Source organism: Solanum pennellii, chromosome 12, assembly GCF_001406875.1.
Source record: "Solanum pennellii chromosome 12, SPENNV200".
Taxonomy (NCBI): Eukaryota; Viridiplantae; Streptophyta; class Magnoliopsida; order Solanales; family Solanaceae; genus Solanum; species Solanum pennellii.
Window position 1 is genome coordinate 82,966,823 of NC_028648.1, and position 22,666 is coordinate 82,989,488.

Sequence of the window (22,666 nt, forward strand, 5' to 3'; positions counted from 1 at the left end):
TTAATAGCTAACCCCCCCTCCTTTTCTACTTGATATTATATAATAAGAATCCCTTTGCTTTTAAACTTCAGCAACACACTTAACTAACTTAGTTTGGTTCAAAATGGAGCCAACTAATTCAAGAGGTACTAGTTTGAGAGAAAGAATAATCAGGGGAAATAGTTTGAAAGGGAGCTTAAGTTTGAAAGGGAATAGTACTAACAACTCTAGGTGGACTAGCAATGATGGAGAGATTTTTAATCGTTCCACGAGGGATGAAGATGATGAAGAGGCTCTTAAATGGGCAGCTCTTGAAAAGCTTCCAACGTTTGATCGTTTGAGAAAAGGTCTCTTGTTTGGATCACAAGGTGCATCTGCTGAAATTGATATACGTGATATTGGTTTTCAAGAAAGAAACAAGTTGCTTGAAAGGCTTGTCAAAGTTGCAGATGAGGATAATGAGAAGCTCTTGTTGAAACTCAGGCAAAGAATTGACAGGTAAGTTGATGAATCTTCTGTCGTCTTTGGCGGACGAAAAATATCTATGTAGTTGTGATTACATTTTTGTAGTGTACGAGTTTACTTTAGGTTCGTGTTCGTTAGATGTTGTTAGAGATATATACGTTGTTTGATAATCTAGAGAATTTATAGTGTTAAAGAAACTAAAACTAACTTTTATACTCCTTGTACAAATTTATGTAACATAATTTGACTGCGCATGAAGATTTAGAAGAAATTTTTTCGAAACTCGTGGCTGTAAACGTGGCATATCACTTGTGTGGCTACAAAAGTTTCTCACTAAAGGTAGAACGAAAAGTAAAAGTGTAATTCTTTCTTTAACGAACTGATAAGGAAACAGTTTTGCATAAATTGGAACCAAGGGAGAAATATTAAACGGAGTGACATGGATTATGAGGATTAATATGGTCAATCTGACTTGCTTACAAATTGAGACATAGTAGTTGTTATACTGTTGTTTATCTAAAACTAGTTTTTTTTTTTTAAAAAAATGTTATTTAACTTAGGCGGTCTTAAATGGAGCGACTTAGATTTATGAAGATTCATATAGTCAGTCAGACTTGCTTAGAATTGAAACATGATTATTGTTATACTGTTGCTTATCTATGACTAGTTGTTTTTCCTCTTGATTTAATCTTTCTTATTTCTTTTCACAGAGTTGGGATAGATTTTCCAGAAATAGAAGTAAGATATGATCATTTAACTATCGAGGCAGATGCATATATAGGAAGTAGAGCTTTGCCTACATTTACCAACTTTATCACTAATTTTCTTGAGGTAAAATATCTAAAAGAAAATCTTGATTTCAAATCAGTTCTCTTTAACAAAAAGAATTTTTTTTTTTGATTTTTGGATTCGTAGGATATGTTGAACTCTCTCCATATTCTACCGAGTCGAAAGAGGAACCTCACTATTCTTAATGATGTGAGTGGTATCATTAAGCCTTGCAGATTGACTTTGCTTTTAGGACCTCCAGGTTGTGGGAAAACTACTTTTTTATTAGCTTTGGCTGGAAAGCTCGATTCTGCCCTTAAGGTAATACCATTAGTTCTACGTATTGAAGGGACTTAAGTTATATATACTGACTGCAAAGATTATCATTTTTATCAGTTCAACAATTAATATGTTCTTATCATAGACCGTCAATGCATAGAACTTAAACTCCAAACCAAATGTTTGCATTTGGTTGCTTTTTTTCTGTTTTTCCGAAATCAGGTTACTGGAAAAGTGACCTATAATGGACATGTAATAATGAGTTTGTGCCACAAAGAACAGCTGCTTATATTAGCCAGTATGATTTACACATTGGAGAAATGACTGTGAGAGAAACCTTGGAATTTTCTGCCAGATGCCAGGGAGTTGGCTCGCGTTATGGTTAGAATTTCTTACCTTTTTTCTTAATCTTGATTATGTTTCATACTTTATTTTTCAATGAAAAAAATCATTCTTTTTTTTGAAATTTAACTAACTAATGATAAACGATTAGTGTTTCTGGGAATTTTTTTTGCAGAGATGTTGATTGAACTGTCAAGAAGAGAAAAAGCAGCTAAAATCAAGCCAGATCCTGATATTGATATTTTCATGAAGGTAGGCAACTAAGATATTTCCTTTCTCGAAAACAAATGCTCATAATCCTAATTATGTTGTGACAATGAAGGCATTAGCCACAGAGGGACAAGAAGCCATTTTTGTTACAGATTATGTTCTGAAGGTAACAAAAGTTTCTCGAAATTTTGGACGGTCAGAAGGCTGAAGAAAATTTGATAACTGAGTGATATGTGTATTCTACTGCAGCTTTTGGGACTGGATATATGTGCAGATACTATGGTGGGAGATGAAATGATAAGGGGTATTTCAGGAGGACAAAAGAAGCGCGTGACAACCGGTGAAATGCTCGTTGGACCGTCCAAGGCACTCTTCATGGATGAAATCTCGACTGGATTGGATAGTTCAACTACTTACTCAATAGTGAACTCACTAAGACAATCTGTGCAAATCTTACATGGAACTGCTGTGATATCTCTCTTGCAGCCAGCACCCGAGACGTACAACTTGTTTGATGACATTATTCTGTTATCAGATGGGAAAATTGTCTATCAGGGACCTCGAGAGGATGTCCTTGGCTTCTTCGAGTCCATGGGGTTCAAATGTCCAGATAGAAAAGGCGTGGCCGACTTCTTGCAAGAAGTATGTCTTACAAGAAACTACAAAACTAATAATGTTGACAAGCAGTGATCTATTTTCCCTTCTGATGGTGAAAATTTAAATTTGTTGCAGGTGACTTCAAAGAAAGATCAACAGCAATATTGGGAGAGGGATGAAACTTACCGGTTTATCAAGTCAAATGAATTTGCTGAGGCATATCAATCATTCCATGTTGGGAGGAAACTCGCGGATGAGCTTGCAGCTTCATATGACAAGAGCAAAAGCCATCCTGCTGCTTTGTCAACTCAACAGTATGGTATAGGGAAGAAACAACTCTTAAAGGTCTGCACTGAACGAGAATTCTTACTAATGAAGAGGAACTCATTTGTTTACATTTTCAAGTTCATTCAGGTGATCACTTGTCTATGAAAATTTTCAATTTTCACGTCTCCGACTCATCATATTTACTTGCAAGTACTAATGCCACAAGGTTGTGATCTGTTCACAGAATATGATTATCGCAGTCATAACAATGACCCTCTTTTTCCGTACTAAGATGCCCCATGATACTATAGAAGATGGAGGAAAATATGCTGGTGCCCTCTTTTTTATAGTCACTCAGATCATGTTTAGCGGAATGATTGAGATAGGCTTGGTAATTTACAAACTTCCTATCTTCTACAAGCAAAGGGATCTTCTTTTTTTCCCTTCATGGGCTTATGCAATGCCCTCATGGATACTAAAAATCCCTATAGCATTTGTTGAAGTTGGCCTTTGGGTGTTGCTCACTTACTATGTAATTGGATTTGATCCAACCCCTGTAAGGTAAGGGAAGAAAAAGATGATGCAGTATAAATATCAGGTTAAAAAAAAAAGATGATGCAATATAAATATCAGGTTAACTTCAACAGTTTCCTTTTTTCCTTTTGCAGATTATTCAAACATTTCCTGCTACTCATATTAGTAAACCAGATGACATCAGGAATGTGCCGCTTCATTGGGGCTGCTGGAAGGACCATGGGAGTTGCAAATACATATGGAACATTTGCTCTGCTTTTACTATTTGGATTGGGTGGATTCGTTCTTTCACGAGGTATTTTTGTTGATTTATGTGGTTGTAGAAGCTTTTATCTTCCTAAAACTGACTCCTGCAAATATTGTAGATGATGTGAAGAAGTGGTGGATATGGGGTTACTGGTCTTCACCGTTGATGTATTCTATGAATTCAATTCTTGTCAATGAATTTGATGGGAAAAGGTGGAAACACATTGCACCAACAGGAACTGATTCACTTGGAGTTGCAGTTGTAAGATCCCGAGGGTTTTTCCCAAATGCATACTGGTACTGGATAGGTGTCAGTGCACTTATTGGTTTCATAATCGTCTTTAACATCTTCTACAGTCTTGCACTCGTTTTTCTCAACCGTGAGTATCTTTAGAGTTTTTCCATTTATTTTTCCATAAAGGTGTATACATTGAATGTTTAGTTGAATATCTACAGCATTTGGTAAGCCGCAAGGTATGATATCAGAAGACAGTGATGATGCCAAAACAACAAACACTGAGAAAGAAGTATCCACTAGTGAGGGCCAGAATAAGAAAAAGGGAATGGTTCTTCAATTTGAACCGCATTCCATCACCTTCAATGAAGTTACGTACTCTGTTGACATGCCTCAGGTAACTAGCTGGGAATTGTTGTAGGATATAAAAAATTATGATACTTTCAGTGATACTGAACTTTCCAATGATACTTCCAGGAAATGAAAAATCAAGGTGCCACTGAAGATAGATTGGTACTTCTGAATGGTGTATGCGGAGCTTTCAGGCCCGGTGTTTTGACAGCATTGATGGGAGTTAGTGGCGCTGGAAAAACAACGTTAATGGATGTATTAGCCGGACGAAAAACAGGAGGATATATTGAGGGTAGTATCAAGATCTCTGGCTATCCGAAGAAGCAAGAAACATTTGCACGTATATCCGGATACTGTGAACAGAATGATATCCATTCACCTTATGTTACAGTTTATGAGTCATTAGTATACTCAGCTTGGTTGCGTTTACCTTCTGATGTTGATGAAAAGACCAGAAAGGTTTGCTCCTTTTGAATATAAGTTAAATGCAGTTAATGTGGAAATCATATGACATTTCCTATATTATGTCCTTGTGTAGATGTTTGTTGATGAAGTTATGGAACTTGTGGAGCTTACACCATTAAGGTCAGCGTTGGTTGGTCTGCCAGGAGTCAACGGTCTCTCAACCGAGCAACGCAAAAGGTTGACCATTGCAGTGGAACTAGTGGCAAACCCCTCTATCATTTTCATGGATGAACCAACCTCAGGGTTGGATGCAAGAGCTGCTGCAATTGTTATGAGAACTGTTAGGAACACAGTTGACACAGGAAGAACCGTTGTTTGTACCATCCATCAGCCTAGTATTGATATTTTTGAAGCCTTTGATGAGGTGAATTTAATAAATGTGTCTTTTTCCTCTTTTGATATCTTTACATGGTATCAGAGCCAAGTTCATCCCCGTTTGGGCTCCCGGTCCACGCTTCAGTTGGGCTTGGGGCTGAAGGGGGTGTCAGAGTGGGTAAAAGTGTCACATTGGTTAGGAAATGGACTAGTGATATGCTTATATGAACTTGGACAATCTACCCGTCATAAGCTAGCTTTTGGGGTTGATATAGGTAGAGGTTCCATATCTGTACAAATACTAATTTACAGACCACTCTTTGCAGCTATTTCTAATGAAACGAGGAGGAAAAGAGATATATGCTGGTCCATTGGGTCACCATTCTTGCCATTTAATCAGATACTTTGAGGTAAGTTGTCTAAGCAGATAAACGAGCCTCCAGTTTTTGAAGTTAATACGATCGAATAACAAACTAATTCTTTTTTGTATTCAGTCAATTCCTGGGGTAAGTAAAATACACGATGGCTACAATCCAGCAACTTGGATGTTAGAAGTCACAAATTTGGCTCAGGAAACGATGTTGGGGCTTGATTTCACTGATTTATACAAGAAATCAGACCTTTACAGGAGGAATAAAACATTGATTAGTGAACTTAGCATGCCTTGCCCTGGTACAAAAGACCTGCATTTCAACAATCAATACTGACAACCATTTTGGATCCAATGTATGGCTTGCCTTTGGAAGCAACATTGGTCATACTGGCGTAATCCTGCTTATACTGCAGTCAGATATATCTTTACAATCATCATTGCCTTGGCCATTGGGACAATGTTCTGGGATCTTGGTACTAAAGTGTAAGTCCCCAAACATATGACGAAACCAAGTACTCTGGAAAATACTTCATGCTAAAAGCTTATTTCTTTGTGTATAGGGGTAAGAAACAAGACCTGTTTAACGCTTTGGGATCAATGTATACTCCTGTTTTCTTCCTTGGTTTTCAAAATGCATCATCAGTGTTGCCTGTTGTAGCCGTTGAGCGTACAGTATATTACAGAGAAAGAGCTGCTGGAATGTATTCTGCCATCCCTTACGCCTTTGGACAAGTAAGCATATGATTTAACTTCTTACAAGCCTATCTCCGGTTTAAAAAGTCTAAATAACTCTAATCTGCAGACTTTCATTGAAATACCATATGTCTTTGTGCAAGCTGTTTCTTATGGTGTTATCGTCTATGCTATGATTGGATTTGAATGGACTGTGACCAAGTTCTTTTGGTACTTGTTTATAATGTTCTTCACTCTCTTGTACTTCACCTTCTATGGAATGATGAGCGTTGCCATTACCCCAAATCAACATGTCGCGCAAATTGTCTCTGTCTCCGGATATGGAATGTGGAATCTTTTCTCAGGATTCATTGTTCCACGACCTGTAAGTTCTTGAAACATTTGCATTTTGTACGTTCACATGAAAATGATGACATGTTTTTTCTTTTAAAAATAGAGCATGCCCATATGGTGGAGATGGTACTATTGGGCTGATCCTGTTGCCTGGACATTGTATGGTTTGGTTGCATCACAATTCGGAGACCTCCAAAGCAAAATTACTGATAGTGATGAGACAGCCAAACAATTCTTGAGGCGTTACTTCGGGTTCAGGCATGATTTTGTTGGAGTAGCTGCAGTGGTGACTGTTGCATATACTCTTGTTTTTGCCTTCACATTTGCTTTGGCTATTAAGGTTTTCAACTTCCAGAAAAGATAGAAGAGCTTACCTGCTGAACATCTTCATGAGGAAAATTCAAGAAATGCTTATAAAACTAATGTATTCAGGTTACCACTTGAAGATGTATATATATGATCTGTTTGTTTTGTATCACATTACTCTGCAATGAACTGACCCATTGATTATTTGGATATTCGTGTCGAAGGTGATCTCTGAATAATTGTACTGCCTTTATAGGTCAAATATTACTTCAACATGTTAGTATTTGGAACCTCAGAGGAAAACTTAGAATCCTTGTTTAACTGTAGAACCTGATTAGTTGCACCAACAGCAGGGTGATGTATAGTATTCTGCTTCTGCAGAAGATTGAACTACCACCTCTTGATTTTTTGAATTTCATGAGAATATGCCTGAACCAAGTGTAAAAGCATATCAACCAACTCCTTATCGTATCATCAACACTTCCTGCCCAATCACAACCCATCAATCGCCATTGCTCTTCTTTTTAAAACCAAATACCATAATCAACAGTTCCCTTCAAGGCCCGTTTAGCTACACCAAGATGAACTTTGACTTATAGCATGCATAAACCTCGACAGAGGACTTAATGCAGACATGAGATCAGGTCTGGTTGCTGTCAAATATAGAAAACTAGCAATTAGACTTGTATAAACTGTTGGATAGACTTTGAGATCTTTTTCATTGTGAAACCAGTAGGCTAGCACACCACAAGCTAGCTCGTGATGGGAAGATTCATGTAAGAAAGTTGAAGGCCAGTCCATTCCCAAGTGAATGATGTGGGATTCAACACGTTGTAGGCATAGGTGACAGGTATGTTTACTCCTGCAGCATATGCCAGAAGTGTGTGAAACAAGTTGATAGTATATTAGCCAGATGTTAAACCTGCAATAGTTGTTTGGATTCTCTTGAACACAAGGGCAAAGTTATTACTTACAGAAGTGGTCAGTTAACACCATTCACTGAATAATTGCACGGGGATATCTTAACATAGATCAAATTTTACGTTTATACATATGTATTAAATGTTGCATATAGACTTCGGTAAAAAATGAGCTCCAAAGAGGCAAAGAACCTGCGAAAAAAGTATTTCTCCAAATACAATAATATGTTTGAAAATGATACCAAAGTTCTCTCTTTTGCAGCGAAACCAACTGAATCTTCTTCCTATATTGTGGCTCGAAGGCCACTCTGTCACTTACAATACAAACTGTAACGTACTTTTTACACAACTGCAAGAACGAAGAACTGATTTCTATTATTATATATTTACAAGTGAAACTCTTGTATTAAATAGTGGAGATCTTATGAGGAACAAGAAAGCATAAGCATACACCCGGAAACCTTATGAGGAACAAGAAAGCATAAGCATACACCCGGAAACCTTATGAGGAACAAGAAAGCATGCATACACCCGGACGATGAGCCCAAGCTGGAGGCAAGCGTGCATATTTCTCCATGCCAGGTTGTTCATCAAATGGACATTGCATAACCTTCAATAACTGCCGAACCTCCCCAAAATCGCCTTGTTCTGCTGCATCAATGGCATTCTGGCATAGATAATTTCTGAGGATGTACTTTGGATTTACAAAATTCATTGAAACTTTCCTCTCCTCATCTAATACACCAGTTGTGGAGAGCTGCAAGAGGTAGAAAAGTGACACCATGAGTACCTCACATACAAGAATGGAACTTGATAATTTCCAGAGAAGAGTCCACAAAAACAACCGCATAAAACAATGGTTTAAGCAGGATTTTACGCAAGCAGTGTCTGTCTATTACCACAACTCAACTACTCAATTTGAAAAAGAGTTACCGTCTAAGTTGCGTAAGTTACAAGGCTTTGCTTCCTGCTTCAAATTGTTGTTTACTCTAACATTGTTTTACAAGTTGTATCAGCCGTATATATCGACACTTTCTTTTTAAGAAAAAACACTACTTACATACAACACAAGATACTCAATGCAATCCCACAAGTGGGGTCTGGGGAGAGTGAGATGTATGCAAACCTTACCCTACCTCTGTGGGGTAGAGAGGTTTCCGATAGACCCTCGGCTTAAAAGGGAAGTTATTCATGGAAGGGTTGGAAGCAGAAAAAAATGACAACAAATATCAAGATATAAAGCAAAATGAAGCAACAAATAGTAGACACACATGAAGACTAAGAAACTATGTGATTACTAAATATTACTACTAATAAGGAGAAAAAGGATATGGGGCAAGCCTCCTCCCTCTCCCACCTAATGGACGACCACACTATTACCTACATACAAGTCATCTGACACCTCTTGTAGAAGGATGTCTCTGCCACAGCACAATCTGAGCACAATGTGTTAGACATAAAAGAGGAAGAAGCAGGATGCTAACATGACAAGCCATTTCAATTGATGAGAATATAAGAGTCACACTCAATGCCATACAAAAACGTTGTCACAACTACTTCTCACCCATTGCTTACGTCTACTATCTGTTATTTCCTTTATGACTTTCTTCTTGCTTTTTTAGGCCCAGGGTAGAAGAGACTGGAAAGATGGAAACCTTGAAGAACAAGGCAAGGGAGGGGATGAAATTGAAAATCTTCCCATGGATGGAAACTGCTATCCATTACCACCTACCATTACTGGTATCTAAGGAACAAACAAGGTGAGCAACCAGCTATCCTAAAAGAACATTTGACAACCGTTTAAAGAACAAAACCATAACAACTTATTATTGAAGTGAATAACTATTCAAATACGGGCAGTTCCAGGACAAAGTCCGATTTCAACGGACCTTATGTTACCCGACCTTATATTACCCTACTCACTGCAATATTGAGCTCAAGAAGCTAAACTAATTCTAAACACATTATATGCTTCATTCTATTTGGGAAAATTGTATAACATTGGACTGAAATGAGCTTAAATGGACCAGACATAGATAGTGAGGATTAATATAGCCGACCCCTGGGATTGAGGCGGCGGCATTGTATTATTTTAATAAGGAAATTCAATGTCACATACCTCTTGTATATATGACTTCATCCAGCTAGTCCAGGCTTCCCTGCGTTCCATACCAATATCTAAGAGAACATCTTTGAGAGGAATCAATAATCGGTCCTCTGGAATTGCAGGATCAGCTTTGATGTTTGATAGAGATCGAAAGAAATTTGTGTAATCAACTTTATCGGAGACCATATTCTTGAGTAGTTCACCAATCAACTTTTTATTGTACTTTGTCAGACCAAGTTTCCTGGTCATGATATCTTGATAATCATCCATGAATTTGTTACCATATCTAAAAAAGCCAACAGATAAACATCAACAACAGCAAAAGAGAAATAATCGAGCAATCACAGAGACATAACATTTGAGCAAATGGCCAAATGCTACTATATAAAGATACCTTTCCATGGCATAATCTGCCTCTTTATCACTAAGCAACCCGGCAGTAGATAGAGCAGAGGTGACCTGCGCAATATTCCATAAACCTACATCTGGCTGATTTGCAAAACAATATCTTCTGCCAGGAAGATCAGTGGTATTTGGTGTGTAACTGGGATCAAAAGAATCTAAAAAGCCAAAGGGACCATAGTCAATAGTGAGTCCTAACATGCTCATGTTATCAGTGTTCATGACTCCATGCGTGAAACCAACATCCTGCCACCTGGCAATCATGGATGCAGTCCTCTCAGCAACTTCCACTGCCCATGCTGAAATGATGCACCCAAATCAATAGGATGTAGGGAAGCAACTTGTCAAAAGTATACATGGACTGTTGCACTTATATTCTTTCTAAATCTTGTGGTCCATGACATGTGGAAAGTAAAAAAATTAGAGTTGCGTCAAAAAAAGAAAGAGACATTCTTTCTTAAACAGACTAAAAAGGAAAGTAGGAAAAACGTATTGAAATGGAGGAGTATTTGAATATGATAAAGAGTGTCACCAAAAATGGAGAAGTTTGAAACACTGATTAGTCCTCAATGAATAACTGCCATTACTCTCCTTGCGCACTCTACATGCCGTCTTTATAAGGAGATTAGTTTTTTCATAGGCAAGGGAATCACTATATTATTTTTTTTGAGAAAGAGGGAATCCCTATATTATCTTCAAGATAGCCTTTATATTTACCTGCATACTTGTTTGAAGTTAAATCCACGCCTGTGTTAGCTGATATGCTTTCACTCCTAGTCATATTCTCCAAATGGGGGAAGTGATATCTAATGGCATAGTCTGCCAAAGCACGGACAAGCTCAAAATCCTTTTTTCCTCTAGAGGCATGCAGTTGATAAGAACCAAAACGCAGAAACGATTGGGCAACTCTGCAGACAATTGCACCAGGTTCATCTTTGGGATTTCCACTGCATGAGACAGAAGACAATAATCAATAGTGGAAACGAAAATGCATTAGAATGTACAAAGTAACAATTATGCGGAGTATAATTCTAAGACATGAATTACTATGCAGACTCCAAACCTCCCATAAAGAAGTCTGCTTCTCATCAAACTTCCTCACAGTTTTATTCTTCCAAAGGCATAGAAGATTTGAAGGCAAAGATGTACACATGATGAAGAGAACACGAAATACAATTCAGGCTAGCAAGATGATTTCTTGCTGATTTATGCAACTTATCAAACAGCATAAAAAATTGTCGCTGAGGAACATACTCATAAAACATATCCCTCATAACATCTTTTCCCGTCGTCACTAGACAAAGTGCTCGTGTTGTTGGGATTCCAAGACCGTGCATTGCTTCACTACAAAGGAATTCTCGGATGCTACTACGAAGCACTGCAAGACCATCAGCAAAACGACTATATGGGGTCTTTCCAGCACCCTTAAGCTGCAGCTCCCACCTTTGTGACTTTGAATTTAATATCTCTCCAAGAGTTATTGCCCTACCATCCCCTAACTGCCCGGCCCACATGCCAAACTGATGTCCTCCATAATTTTGGGCATAAGGTATCCTGCAGAATCAAGTCCAACATTAAATGTTGTTTCATGACTAAAATTTCAAAGAAAAAGTCGACAAGCTTCAAGAAACTTACGCTCCCATCAATGGTGATGCCCCCGAGAAAATAAGGGGAAAATCAGGCCTCTCAAATCTGAAAGATTAAAGTAAGTCTATGACAATTTCATCAAGCCACAATTAGTGTGGCCATAACATCATCAAGCTTTTAAAAACTCACTCTCTAGGATCCAATTCAAGTAACTCCGCCACTGATTCTGACCATGCTACAAGCTGAGGGTTATTGACCGGTACAGAGGGTAACACTTTCGTGTAGCAAGCATGCAACACCTACAAACACAATGTTTGAACAGATAATGACTTGCAAAAGGATTCTATCTTCAGTTACTGACATTTCAAACTCAATGCAAACTGCATTGCTTATCACATAGGTAACAACTATGTTCCACATTTTTTGCAATCAAGAAATAACTTCTATGGCACATCAGCACGGGTATATCTCTTATAAGCCTAACTTGTTAGCTAGTTATGAATAAACAATAGTCCCTCCAGCCCAATTTATAGGGCACTCTTTCCATGTTGAGACATCTAGAATATTTGACATAATCGCTGACAACTTAAGTAATACAAATTCATTATACATTTACACTTACCAAGTTTCAAATTTCAATGTGAAGCCTTCTGTACCAAAATTACATTTCAACCACTACTCCAATATTTTCTCCCAAGCTCTCACTAATGTAATACTTCTGTTACAATGAACATGACAGTTATATTTTTTGGACATCTAAGATACTTGCCACCCTTCTCTCACAACTTTTCAGAATTCAATTTCATTAAGCTATTCAAATATTTTATTTTGATATGATTAATCAAACTGACTTTTCAACGATTACCTTAATATTTTCTTCCACTACAATATATAAGTCTAATTAACAATTTAACCTCATATTTGGCAAACACAATCACACAAATAGGATGAAGGTGAGTAACAACAACAACAAGAAACCCCATGTAATCCCATAAGTGGGGTCTGGGAAAGGTAAAATGTATTCAGCCTTACCCCAACCTTTATGGGTAGAAAGATTGTTTCTGACTGACCATCGACAACCCTCCTCATTTACCGGGATTGGGACAGGCAATGTGAACCAGCTCAGACGGATGGAAGGAGTAACTCAAGATATTCCAACCAGTTTCTCATGTCTTCAAACAAAATCCAATCTTGAATATGCGTTACTACTTAAAATTTGTGCTTTTGAGACATCTTCTCTGTCAAATTAACTTTTTGACCAAGATTTTGGTATCGTCTCCTCACAATCGCTAATACAATACAGGCATAACACACAAACAGACACTCGAACTTAGTCTCATCTAGCAAGTAAGAGTGTACATGTAGACACCTCAACTAGATTTCAACTACCAACCAAACACTCTAACTCGTCTTTACTATGTCTCGTGGACACCGAATGCTGACGTGGACAATAAAATTTGGAAGCCAAAGTTTGAGTGTCTATTTATCTATTATACCTATAATATATAAGTCTAATCCACTACTGCAACCCCATAAAGAGTAATATCCCCAATAAAAAGAAACACCTTTTACATTCAATCAAATAAAGATTCAATCTTTGAGAAATTAGAACACAAACCTCTCTTGGAATACTATCACTTCTGGGGTCGCCAGGTAGTTCACGAACAAAAGAGTTATCCCAATTAAGCTCTTCAAGATTCAATTTAAGCTTAATTTCAACTCCTTGTAAGTTTTGTTTCTTTAAATCATCAGCAACTGAATCAACAGTGGCAGCAGAGTCCATTGAAGCTGCTGTGCTATGAGAAAACAGAGAACGGTGTCGTTTTTGATGAATTGGGAACTGGAAAGGGCAAAAAGAGAATCTGGGTCGGAGAAATTTGGCGGTGGAAGAGAGGAAGAAAGCGGTGGTGGAAGAAGAGGTGTGAGAAAGGGAGGAAAGCATTTTTTTGATAATTTATGGGTTGAATTATTACTTGAAGAAGTATATTATGTTTTTTTTTTTTTAATTTATGGGTTCTATCTTTTCTCTCTAACCTGCAGAATTTGAGTAAGAATAACAATTACAAAAATGTAATTTTGACTTTATTTTAACTTAATTAGTATTACCTAGGTAAAATTGTTGTTTGTCCAACAAGTAGAGCTAAGAAAATTAAACTAGAAGAAGATGTCACAAAGACTATGGTGTGCTAAATAAGGTATTCCACAATAGTCCAAATACTCATGTTTTGCATCATCTATTCTCAACCATACCACATTATCACGCGATGGGGCAACCAAAGCTATCAAGCCGTTACTAGGAGAACACTACCAATTTGATGCAACTCCATTTTTCAAAGCAATATGGAGAGATTTTAATGAGTGTCAATATGTGGAGAAAGATGAAGGATGTCAAGATGATAAAGGTGTTTTTTGGTTTAAAAATAAGCTCTAAAATTTCGATATTTTACCTTGTAATCCCGTCCTCAATCACTCCTTAAAAAAACAATCAGATCTACCATTTTACCTTATTTTGTCCAATTTTATGTTTCATTAATCACTGATCTTGACAAAACTGACGGGGCTAGAGTTGTTTAAGAAAGTGATTGAACAAAAAAACAGACCATATATAGCTTAAAGCCTTAGGTTCAATGTACTGTCCATGTGCTAGCTTTAGATTCCATTTTTTCATTATTAAAGTTAAGGCTCAGTACTGGCTTCAAACTAATTCAGATTCATGTCACATAGAAGAAGGTAGTGCTCCTCCATACCAGGATTTTTTTAATTTTCAAGGTTCGAACCCAAGACTTCTGGTTACTTTTGTTGGAAATATAGAATATAAGTAGGCTCTTCATAAATCTAACAAGACAGAGAGAGATAGACTACTTATATTACCTATTGCATAAAACAACAAGTGGCTCTACCACAAGTGTTTTTATATGGAGCCATGGAAAGACCTGACCGGAAAAGTAGTGATGGTGACTGGGGCCTCCTCGGGAATCGGGCTAGAGTTCTGTCTCGACTTGGCAAAAGCCGGCTGCAGGATCATTGCTTCCGCTCGTCGTGTTGATAGGCTGAAAACTCTCTGCAACAAGATTAATAATTCAGATGGCCTGGCTCGGCGTGCAATCGCTGTCCAGCTCGACATCACTGCTGATAGTGCTACTATTCAGGCTGCTGTACAAATAGCTTGGGATGCCTTCGGACGTATCGATGTCTTGATTAACAACGCAGGCCTTAGAGGTAATCTGAAAATTCATTAATTTGTTACCAAGTTCATTCTAACTTTTCTTTTTGGTTGTATTTTAATATATTTACATAGGTAATGTGTACAATTCACTGGATTTGCCAGAAGAGGAATGGGAACATACCTATAAGACGAATCTAAGAGGGGCATGGTTGGTGTCGAAATATGTATGTAGACATATGCGCGATTCTAAACAGGGCGGAGGCTCTGTGATTAATATCTCTTCAATTGCTGGTTTAAATCGAGTACTAATACCCGGGGGTCTTGCTTATGCTTCTTCGAAGATGGCTCTTGACATGGTCACTAAGGTAGCTCTAGATAGAGATTTCCATTGTTTTCTTCAATGTTATGTTTAAGTTAATAATTCAAGTAATTGAATGGCAGATGATGGCCCTTGAGTTGGGAGTAAACAATATCAGAGTGAACTCAATATCACCAGGAATTTTCAAATCCGAGATAACAAAGAGTCTCATGGAAAAAGAATGGTTCAATAATGTTACTGTAAGAACCATTCCTCTGAGAACTCTTGGAACGACAGATCCGGCTTTAACATCAACCGTTAGGTACTTAATCCATGATTCTTCAGAATATGTATCGGGCAATGTATTCATAGTTGATGCTGGAACAACCTTAACAGGTGTTCCAATTTTCTCATCGCTTTAAAATTAGCTCATGAAGATATGAAAACGTTGAATCTGTCGACATGTATTTCTTTTTTGTACTCTTTCTCAAAGCGAAATGTATCTTAAGACTGTTAAAATAAGTTCCATATTGGTTGAGGGAAGTATGGTCATAGTGTCTCTTTACATGATTTTGAACAATTCTCCCATTTATGAGTTGACTTAGATCCAATGGTCTCTTCACACATGATGTAATGAAAAAATTCTCAGTAGATACTCATAGATATATTCCAATTACGCAGTAGGTAAATGACTGAATTAAAGGATAATTAAGAACTAGAAATAGATGAGGCAAAGACTCGACAAAGGCAATATAGACTCTTTCTAACAATTGGCATAAACCATTCTTTCTCATCTGTCGTCCTTTTAGCTAGTTGTCAAGCAGGCAGATCAAGCTTTATGAAAGCCTTCCAGTTTTATTGCGTTCATGATATCCATGTATGTATCAACATTGGGCTGAGACTAGTTCATACCGGCATCACAGCCAGATCCACCTATTCCTGTTGCTGTGTTTCGTAATGTTGGAACCCCCATGTTATATTATCCACGCTCTAGTTATTAAAATGGAATGATATGATTATATAAATCAAAGAATATTGTACTACAAACAAAATGTTGCATTTCCAAAAGAATGCCATATCAGTTTTAACAAGAAATCAAATTTGAATGCTGCATTTTTAGAGGCAAAAAGACATATATTGGTCTTTGAGTATGCACATCTAGATAACATACCTCAACTCACATAAACTGAGACAGATTGTACCTTATAATACACATTAAATCAATAGAATATACTAATAATGAAAATTGTAAACAAACATTGAATGAAATAATACAAACTGACAAGATTAGAGTTATTTAAGAAAGTAAGTATAGATTTTGATCTGAACAAAAGATTCCATGATTGAGAAAGTAAGTTTAAATATTCTTTTGTGATCTGTTAAGAGTAATTTTTTAAAGATATATAACTAATCTTGTGGTGTCATACAATAGAAAATTTTAAGTATTTAATTATCTCAAAATCTGTAATTTGTTTCTTAAATAACTCTAGACTTTGCAATTTTGTAAGAAGGTATGCAGAAAATTTCTATTTGGTGTCACTATTGTTGCACATTTCAGGATTGAAAAAGCAGGAAAAGGATATGTTGTCTGATAACAAGAAAAATGGAGTGTCATTTGCAAAGCCCCCTTTTACAATTGGCGATATCAAGAAAGTCATCCCTCCTCACTGCTTTCAACGATCTCTTGTTCGTTCCTTCTCCTATCTTGTTCAAGATCTCGTCCTTGTCTCCGTCTTTTATTATATTGCCACCACTTACTTCCACCCTCTATTTTGTTACCTAGCATGGCCTATTTACTGGATTGCTCAAGGTTGTGTTTTAACTGGAATATGGATGATTGGCCATGAATTAGGCCACCATGCCTTCAGTGATTACCCGTGGATAAATGAAATATTGGTTTTATCCTCCACTCTTCACTTTTAACACCATACTTCTCATGGAAATATACTCATCGTCGTCACCACTCCAACACTAGTTCCCTTGAGCATGATGAAGTGTATGTTCCAAGACTAAAATCCCAAGTAACGTGGCTCACCAAGTATTTGAACAAAAATCCACTAGGACGAGTATTCGGACTTGCCACCACCCTCAATCTAGGGTGGCCTTTGTACTTGGCCTTCAATGCCTCGGGCAGACCATATCATAGCTTTGCAAGTCACTATCATCCACATGGACCGAGTTATTATGATCGCGAGAGGCTACAAATCTATCTTTCAGATGCAGGTGTGATTGCAACAACTTATGTGTTGTATCGCATTGCTTTGGCACAAGGGCTAGCTTGGCTTGTATGTATCTATGGAGTGCCCCTCCAAATTATGAACATCTTAATAGTGTTAATCACTCTCTTGAACCATACTCACTCTTCCGTGCCACATTATGATTCATCAGAGTGGGATTGGCTAAGAGGAGCTCTAGCTACGGTAGACAGAGACTTTGGTGTACTAAATAAGGTCTTCCACCACATTCCGGATGCTCACGTCTTGCATCATCTATTCTCAACGATTCCACATTACCACGCACTCGAGGCAACCAGAGCTATCAAGCCATTACTAGGAGAATACTACCAATTTGATAGTACCCCTTTTTATAAGGCATTATGGAGGGATTATAAGGAGTGCATCTATGTGGAAAAGGATGAAAGATCTAAGGACTGCGGTATTTTTTGGTATAAAAATGAGATGAATTAAAAATCGATTTGGATAACACGAGTCACAATAAGTATTTTGAGTCTGAGATCTCTTTATAATTTGTTAGGATTGTTGTTTCCTATCATTCTATTTATGTATCTTTTTCATACCGTATTGTATTTGTATTACATAATGTGGTTGAAATACAATGTTTTGATAGACTGTATTATTATTGTCCTTGAATCATATAGTTAGTCAAAGGTGCAGAGTGCACAATTTTCACCAATATCCTGAGCAGTCACATTATGAGGCCTACGTGCTGATGAACTTCTCCATTGTATCTGCAGACGAGGCAACAATTTCAGGTACTAGCTATTCCTAGGCGTGAGCATGTACATAATAGGACCATGTTTCTTGGTTTTTAACAGTTCATACAAGCCATACACAATAAAAATTTACTTCAGTACTTCTTCACCTTTGAGTCAGTTCACCGAGATGTTTTGTTCAGTTGAAATGTAGCCAATGTTGATGGACTTTTAGAGTTGATTTCTCATACAGTCATTCAACTAATGTACTTCGAAAGTCACTTTTCTTTGTTTTACAATAGAAGAGTCACCTCTATTATTCTCATTTCCCTACAAAGTCTCATCTCAGTTAATTCAGTTGATATTTTCCAAGGATTTTGCTGACATGATTTCCTTTAAGCCAAACTTCTAAAGAAACTGAAAATCTACCATTTTATTGGCGCGACCTGCTAAGAAATTCACGTCAGCAAAATTCATCAAAAATATCAATTGAATCGGTTGAATGACTTTGTAGTTGTTACCACAATTAACATTAGTTGAGTGAACGTTTGAAAAAACAACTTGAAGTATATTCAGAGGATTAGGAGGCTTGCTCAATAATAAAATGTAGGATCATGAGTAAATAGCATCATTATATGTATGGGGTTATTAAAGTTTCAATAATGAAGGAATCTAAACCACATGGAGCCATCAACAATGCATATGGCCTCTTTAGTTTACTACTGTCTACTAGTATATACAAGTATTTTCAGATCTAATCAACCTCCAAAGGATGTAAGGGGAAATTTTTCCATTACTTAATCAGAGGTCTCGAGTTTGAGCTATGAGATGGTAGTGAGCCTGGGAATATAGACTAGTCAAAACCGAGTTCCGAATATTAGATGATAAATTATAAAAAGAGGTTGGCCAGAGCTCTTGTTCTCTATTTTTCTATAAAGAAGAGAGAACTCTGTAGCTTTTAGGTAAGGCTAAAAGGAGTCTTTTTAACTTTTTTGAGGTATTCCCATTTAACTTCACTCTCATTCTTGTTCTATTCTTCTCACATCAAATTTAGTTGTTGCAGGCTCAGGATTGAAGACAAAAATGGGAGGTGGTGGCAATATGTCTGCTCCAACAGCTAAAACAGAACAAAAGAAAAATCCTCTCGAAAGAGTACCAAGTTTAAAGCCCCCTTTTACGATTGGTGATGTCAAGAAGGCTATCCCTCCTCACTGCTTTCAACGATCTCTCATCCGCTCATCCTCCTATCTTGTTCAAGATCTCGTGCTTGTCTCCGTATTTTATTATATTGCCTCCACTTACTTCCACCTCCTTCCATCCCCGTATTATTACCTAGCATGGCCTATTTACTGGACTGTTCAAGGTTGTGTTTGCACCGCACTGTGGGTCATTGCCCATGAATGTGGCCATCAGGCCTTTAGTGATTACCAGTGGATAAATGACACTGTCGGTTTTATCTTCCACTCTGCACTTTTAACACCTTATTTCTCATGGAAATATAGTCATCGTCGTCACCACTCCAACACTAATTCCCTTGACCATGACGAAAACCATGTTCCAAAGGTTAAAACCAAACTAAGATGGTTTACCAAATTATACATGAATAATCCACTAGGACGATTACTCATACTTGCCTTCACTCTCACTGCTGGCTTGCCTTTGTACTATGCCATAAATATAGCTGGTAGACCTTATGATCGCTTTGCAAGTCATTATGATCCATATAGCCCTATTTATAATGATCGTGAGAGACTACAAATCTACATTTCAGACGCAGGTGTGATTGCAACTATTTATGTATTGTATCGCGTTGCTCTGACACAAGGGCTAACTTGGATTGTATGCATCTATGGGGTGCCCTTACTAGTTGTAAACGGGTTCATTGTGTTAATAACTTTATTACACCACACACACGCTTCATTACCACATTATGATTCATCAGAGTGGGATTGGCTAAGAGGAGCACTAGCTACGGTAGACAGAGACTATGGTGTGCTAACTAAGGTGTTCCATAATATTACAGATACACATGTTGTGCATCATTTATTCTCAAGTATTCCACATTATCACGCGATGGAGGCAACTAAAGCTGTGAGGCCATTACTAGGAGAATACTATCAATTTGATGGAACTCCATTTTACAAAGCAATATGGAGGGATTTTAATGAGTGTCAATATGTGGAGAAAGATGAAGCATCTCAGGGTATTTTCTGGTATAAAAAACAACTTCTAAATTTGAAATAGCATTGGCTAAATGTTCAGCCTAAGTATATTGGATTGTGTCTTTTCATAATATTGTATTTGTATTGTTACAATAGATTAAGCATCTACGAAAATGTCTTTTTTATGAACATAAACAAGCAACAAGAGGGATTGTTCAGACGGCAAACGCCAATGGAGCAAAAAGTCTAAATGGATCGACATGGATGATGAGGATTTATCTTAAACATCTTTATTGCATGTGAAACTCTACCGAAAGTGAATGAATACATACTACAACAAAGAGACATTTAGTTGTAACATATTTTATCTTTAGTGACAATTAATATTTATTGCCACAAGAATATTTAGCTTCAATTGAGTTAATATCATTATTAAAGTCTTTAGCAACATTTATCTAGAGTGCTGGTTATAAAATTCATACTATTATTGCCGCTAAATGTAATGTAGAGATAGTTATATTATTATTGTCATAATTGCGTCCGCAAAAATATTGTTGTAACACTGTACAAGACTTTATATTTTTAACAAAAATGATCAAAATTACTCTGGAACTACTCGAAATTAAATAGCTTATATATACCCTTTATTTATGTTTGCGATCAAAACTACCCTTCCGTCTATGAGAATATAAAGTGTATTTGGGCAAGTACAATATCTTTATAACATAATATAACATATTTTTACGTGTAATGGTGAAATATATTGAGTTCGTGTGTACACAATTTTTTTACCCAACTACATTTTATCCTATTTTCTAGATTATAAATTTCACATTTTTAAGAAGCTTACCCATAGTGATTTTTTTTAATGACACGATGGTATAATCTTTGTTTATGCCAACTTATATAATTTAAACTCTGCTTTATAATAGTACTAGATTTTGAAAACGTGCGTTGCACGTTTGTCCCTTGTAATTACTACAAAATGTATGCATACTTAAAAAATTGAATTTCAGAATAGAAAATATATTTGTATTGCACGCTACTTAGTACAAATATTCGTAAATTATTTAAATACAGTTACAAAATGTATAAATAGTTATTCATAAAATTAAGTAATCAAAAGAGAAAGAGTGTAACACCAAATTAGCTAATGAATTCGAAAATAAAATGAAATAGAGTTGACTAAAAACAATAAAATAGCTAATGAATTCTAAAACTTTTAAATAACAAAAATTAAAGAGAGAAATAGTTCTAGTTTATAAGAATAGAGAAACTTCCTCAATAACTAACAAAAGTATAAACAGATCTATCTCTTTTTTATTGCACATGTGATGAACAATTACATTCATCAACAATTATCCATCAATAATTATACATTAGAATAACAAAGCGTATGCATCAACAAAAAGTAATTGTGTTGAACAATGTGTCAGTGTAATTACATCCACCAATAATCATTCATCAACAATTATACATCGGAATAACTAAGTGTATACATTAATATAAAGTGATTTTGAAGATAATGTTTTGGTATTTATAGTTACAAGTTTGAAATTGTAAAAGTCATTTAAAAATTGATGATATACATAACGTCTATGAGAATTAGATTGTTTAAAGTTGGGAATATATAAAGTTTCTTACTAAAATCTAAATATGTGTCATATTAAGATGTATGGTAATTCAAAGGACATTTTTGTTCTTTAATGTTAAAGGATATTTCGGATTAATTTACTGTCTTTTGTTGTTACGAAACACTTCATCTACCGAACTCTATTTTAGAATAAAAAACAAATTAAATATTTCTTTAATTAATCCTACCTAGAAACATAATGGATTAATACCATATAAGTATTATTTAAGTAATATTTTATTAATTATTTCTTTAATAATATTTAAATTAGTAAATGGGTAGAATCATAATTCTATTTTAAAGTTAAGATCTTCTCACTTATAATAAAAATAATAATAATTTCTGGATTTGCCCTCCGCTCGTTTGCCTATATCAGTCAATACACATTTTTTTTTAAAAAAAGTATAAAGATTATTAATAATATTGTTTTATCTTTAAAAATTAAAAGGAGTGTATACTCCTTAAAATGAGTATAAAGAATCTATGAGATTTTTTATCCAAATACTTTTTTTTTAGATAGAATGAATGAAATAATAAGTTCTAAATTTAATCAATAAAAACAAAAGTTGCAGAATATAAAAATATTAAGCAATATCGTTTTTCTTCTTCAACGCTTCTTCTTCTTTCGTTATTAGGGGTATTTATTTACAAATATGAAATCACACCATGATTTTATTTTCATACAAGTAGTAAATCATTTA

At 36.2% G+C, this 22,666-nt stretch overlaps 4 protein-coding genes and 1 pseudogene across 4 annotated transcripts; 4 read left to right on the forward strand and 1 right to left on the reverse strand.

The window, feature by feature from the left end:
* The first annotated feature begins 1 nt into the window (after position 1).
* On the forward strand, positions 2-6,997 carry LOC107007098 (pleiotropic drug resistance protein 1-like). Its single transcript, XM_027913483.1, is given in 20 exon segments — positions 2-477; positions 1,155-1,275; positions 1,360-1,533; positions 1,714-1,741; positions 1,744-1,872; positions 2,009-2,085; positions 2,156-2,209; positions 2,293-2,685; positions 2,776-3,054; positions 3,152-3,468; positions 3,576-3,736; positions 3,807-4,067; positions 4,144-4,319; positions 4,400-4,732; positions 4,812-5,102; positions 5,380-5,463; positions 5,548-5,909; positions 5,987-6,158; positions 6,229-6,483; positions 6,556-6,997. Coding segments are annotated over 20 exon segments (4,302 nt in total). The 5' UTR covers positions 2-103; the 3' UTR covers positions 6,817-6,997.
* An 874-nt stretch (positions 6,998-7,871) lies between these two features.
* LOC107007099 (UPF0061 protein azo1574-like) lies at positions 7,872-13,773 on the reverse strand. The gene is made up of 8 exons (XM_015205564.2): positions 13,393-13,773; positions 11,964-12,073; positions 11,823-11,879; positions 11,442-11,741; positions 10,905-11,134; positions 10,180-10,486; positions 9,798-10,071; positions 7,872-8,435 (listed from the first exon to the last, which is right to left on the reverse strand). The coding sequence occupies exons 1-8, from the start codon at positions 13,714-13,716 to the stop codon at positions 8,181-8,183; spliced, it is 1,857 nt and encodes a 618-aa protein (XP_015061050.1). The 5' UTR covers positions 13,717-13,773; the 3' UTR covers positions 7,872-8,180.
* A 661-nt stretch (positions 13,774-14,434) lies between these two features.
* LOC107006656 (3-oxoacyl-[acyl-carrier-protein] reductase FabG-like) lies at positions 14,435-15,781 on the forward strand. Its single transcript, XM_027913485.1, has 3 exons — positions 14,435-14,993; positions 15,073-15,305; positions 15,382-15,781. Exons 1-3 carry the CDS (start codon positions 14,690-14,692, stop codon positions 15,658-15,660), a joined length of 816 nt encoding a protein of 271 aa, XP_027769286.1. The 5' UTR covers positions 14,435-14,689; the 3' UTR covers positions 15,661-15,781.
* A 1,038-nt stretch (positions 15,782-16,819) lies between these two features.
* LOC114073844 lies at positions 16,820-17,925 on the forward strand (annotated as a pseudogene).
* A 1,315-nt stretch (positions 17,926-19,240) lies between these two features.
* On the forward strand, positions 19,241-20,414 carry LOC107006602 (delta(12)-fatty-acid desaturase FAD2-like). Its single transcript, XM_015205116.1, has one exon. The coding sequence runs from the start codon at positions 19,254-19,256 to the stop codon at positions 20,412-20,414; it is 1,161 nt and encodes a 386-aa protein (XP_015060602.1). The 5' UTR covers positions 19,241-19,253.
* Positions 20,415-22,666: the final 2,252 nt, after the last annotated feature.

Excerpts from the sequence above, each read along its gene's own strand:
- LOC107006602 (XM_015205116.1), top strand. The coding sequence starts at position 19,254 with ATGGGAGGTGGTGGCAATATGTCTGCTCCAACAGCTAAAACAGAACAA.
- LOC107006656 (XM_027913485.1), top strand. The coding sequence starts at position 14,690 with ATGGAGCCATGGAAAGACCTGACCGGAAAAGTAGTGATGGTGACTGGG. Across the intron at positions 14,994-15,072 it reads TAACAACGCAGGCCTTAGAG|GTAATGTGTACAATTCACTG; the intron begins GTAATCTGAAAA and ends ATATTTACATAG. Across the intron at positions 15,306-15,381 it reads CTCTTGACATGGTCACTAAG|ATGATGGCCCTTGAGTTGGG; the intron begins GTAGCTCTAGAT and ends ATTGAATGGCAG.
- LOC107007099 (XM_015205564.2), bottom strand. The coding sequence starts at position 13,716 with ATGCTTTCCTCCCTTTCTCACACCTCTTCTTCCACCACCGCTTTCTTC. Across the intron at positions 11,880-11,963 it reads CTTGAATTGGATCCTAGAGA|ATTTGAGAGGCCTGATTTTC; the intron begins GTGAGTTTTTAA and ends TTAATCTTTCAG. Across the intron at positions 11,135-11,441 it reads ATGAGGGATATGTTTTATGA|TGGAAATCCCAAAGATGAAC; the intron begins GTATGTTCCTCA and ends TGTCTCATGCAG.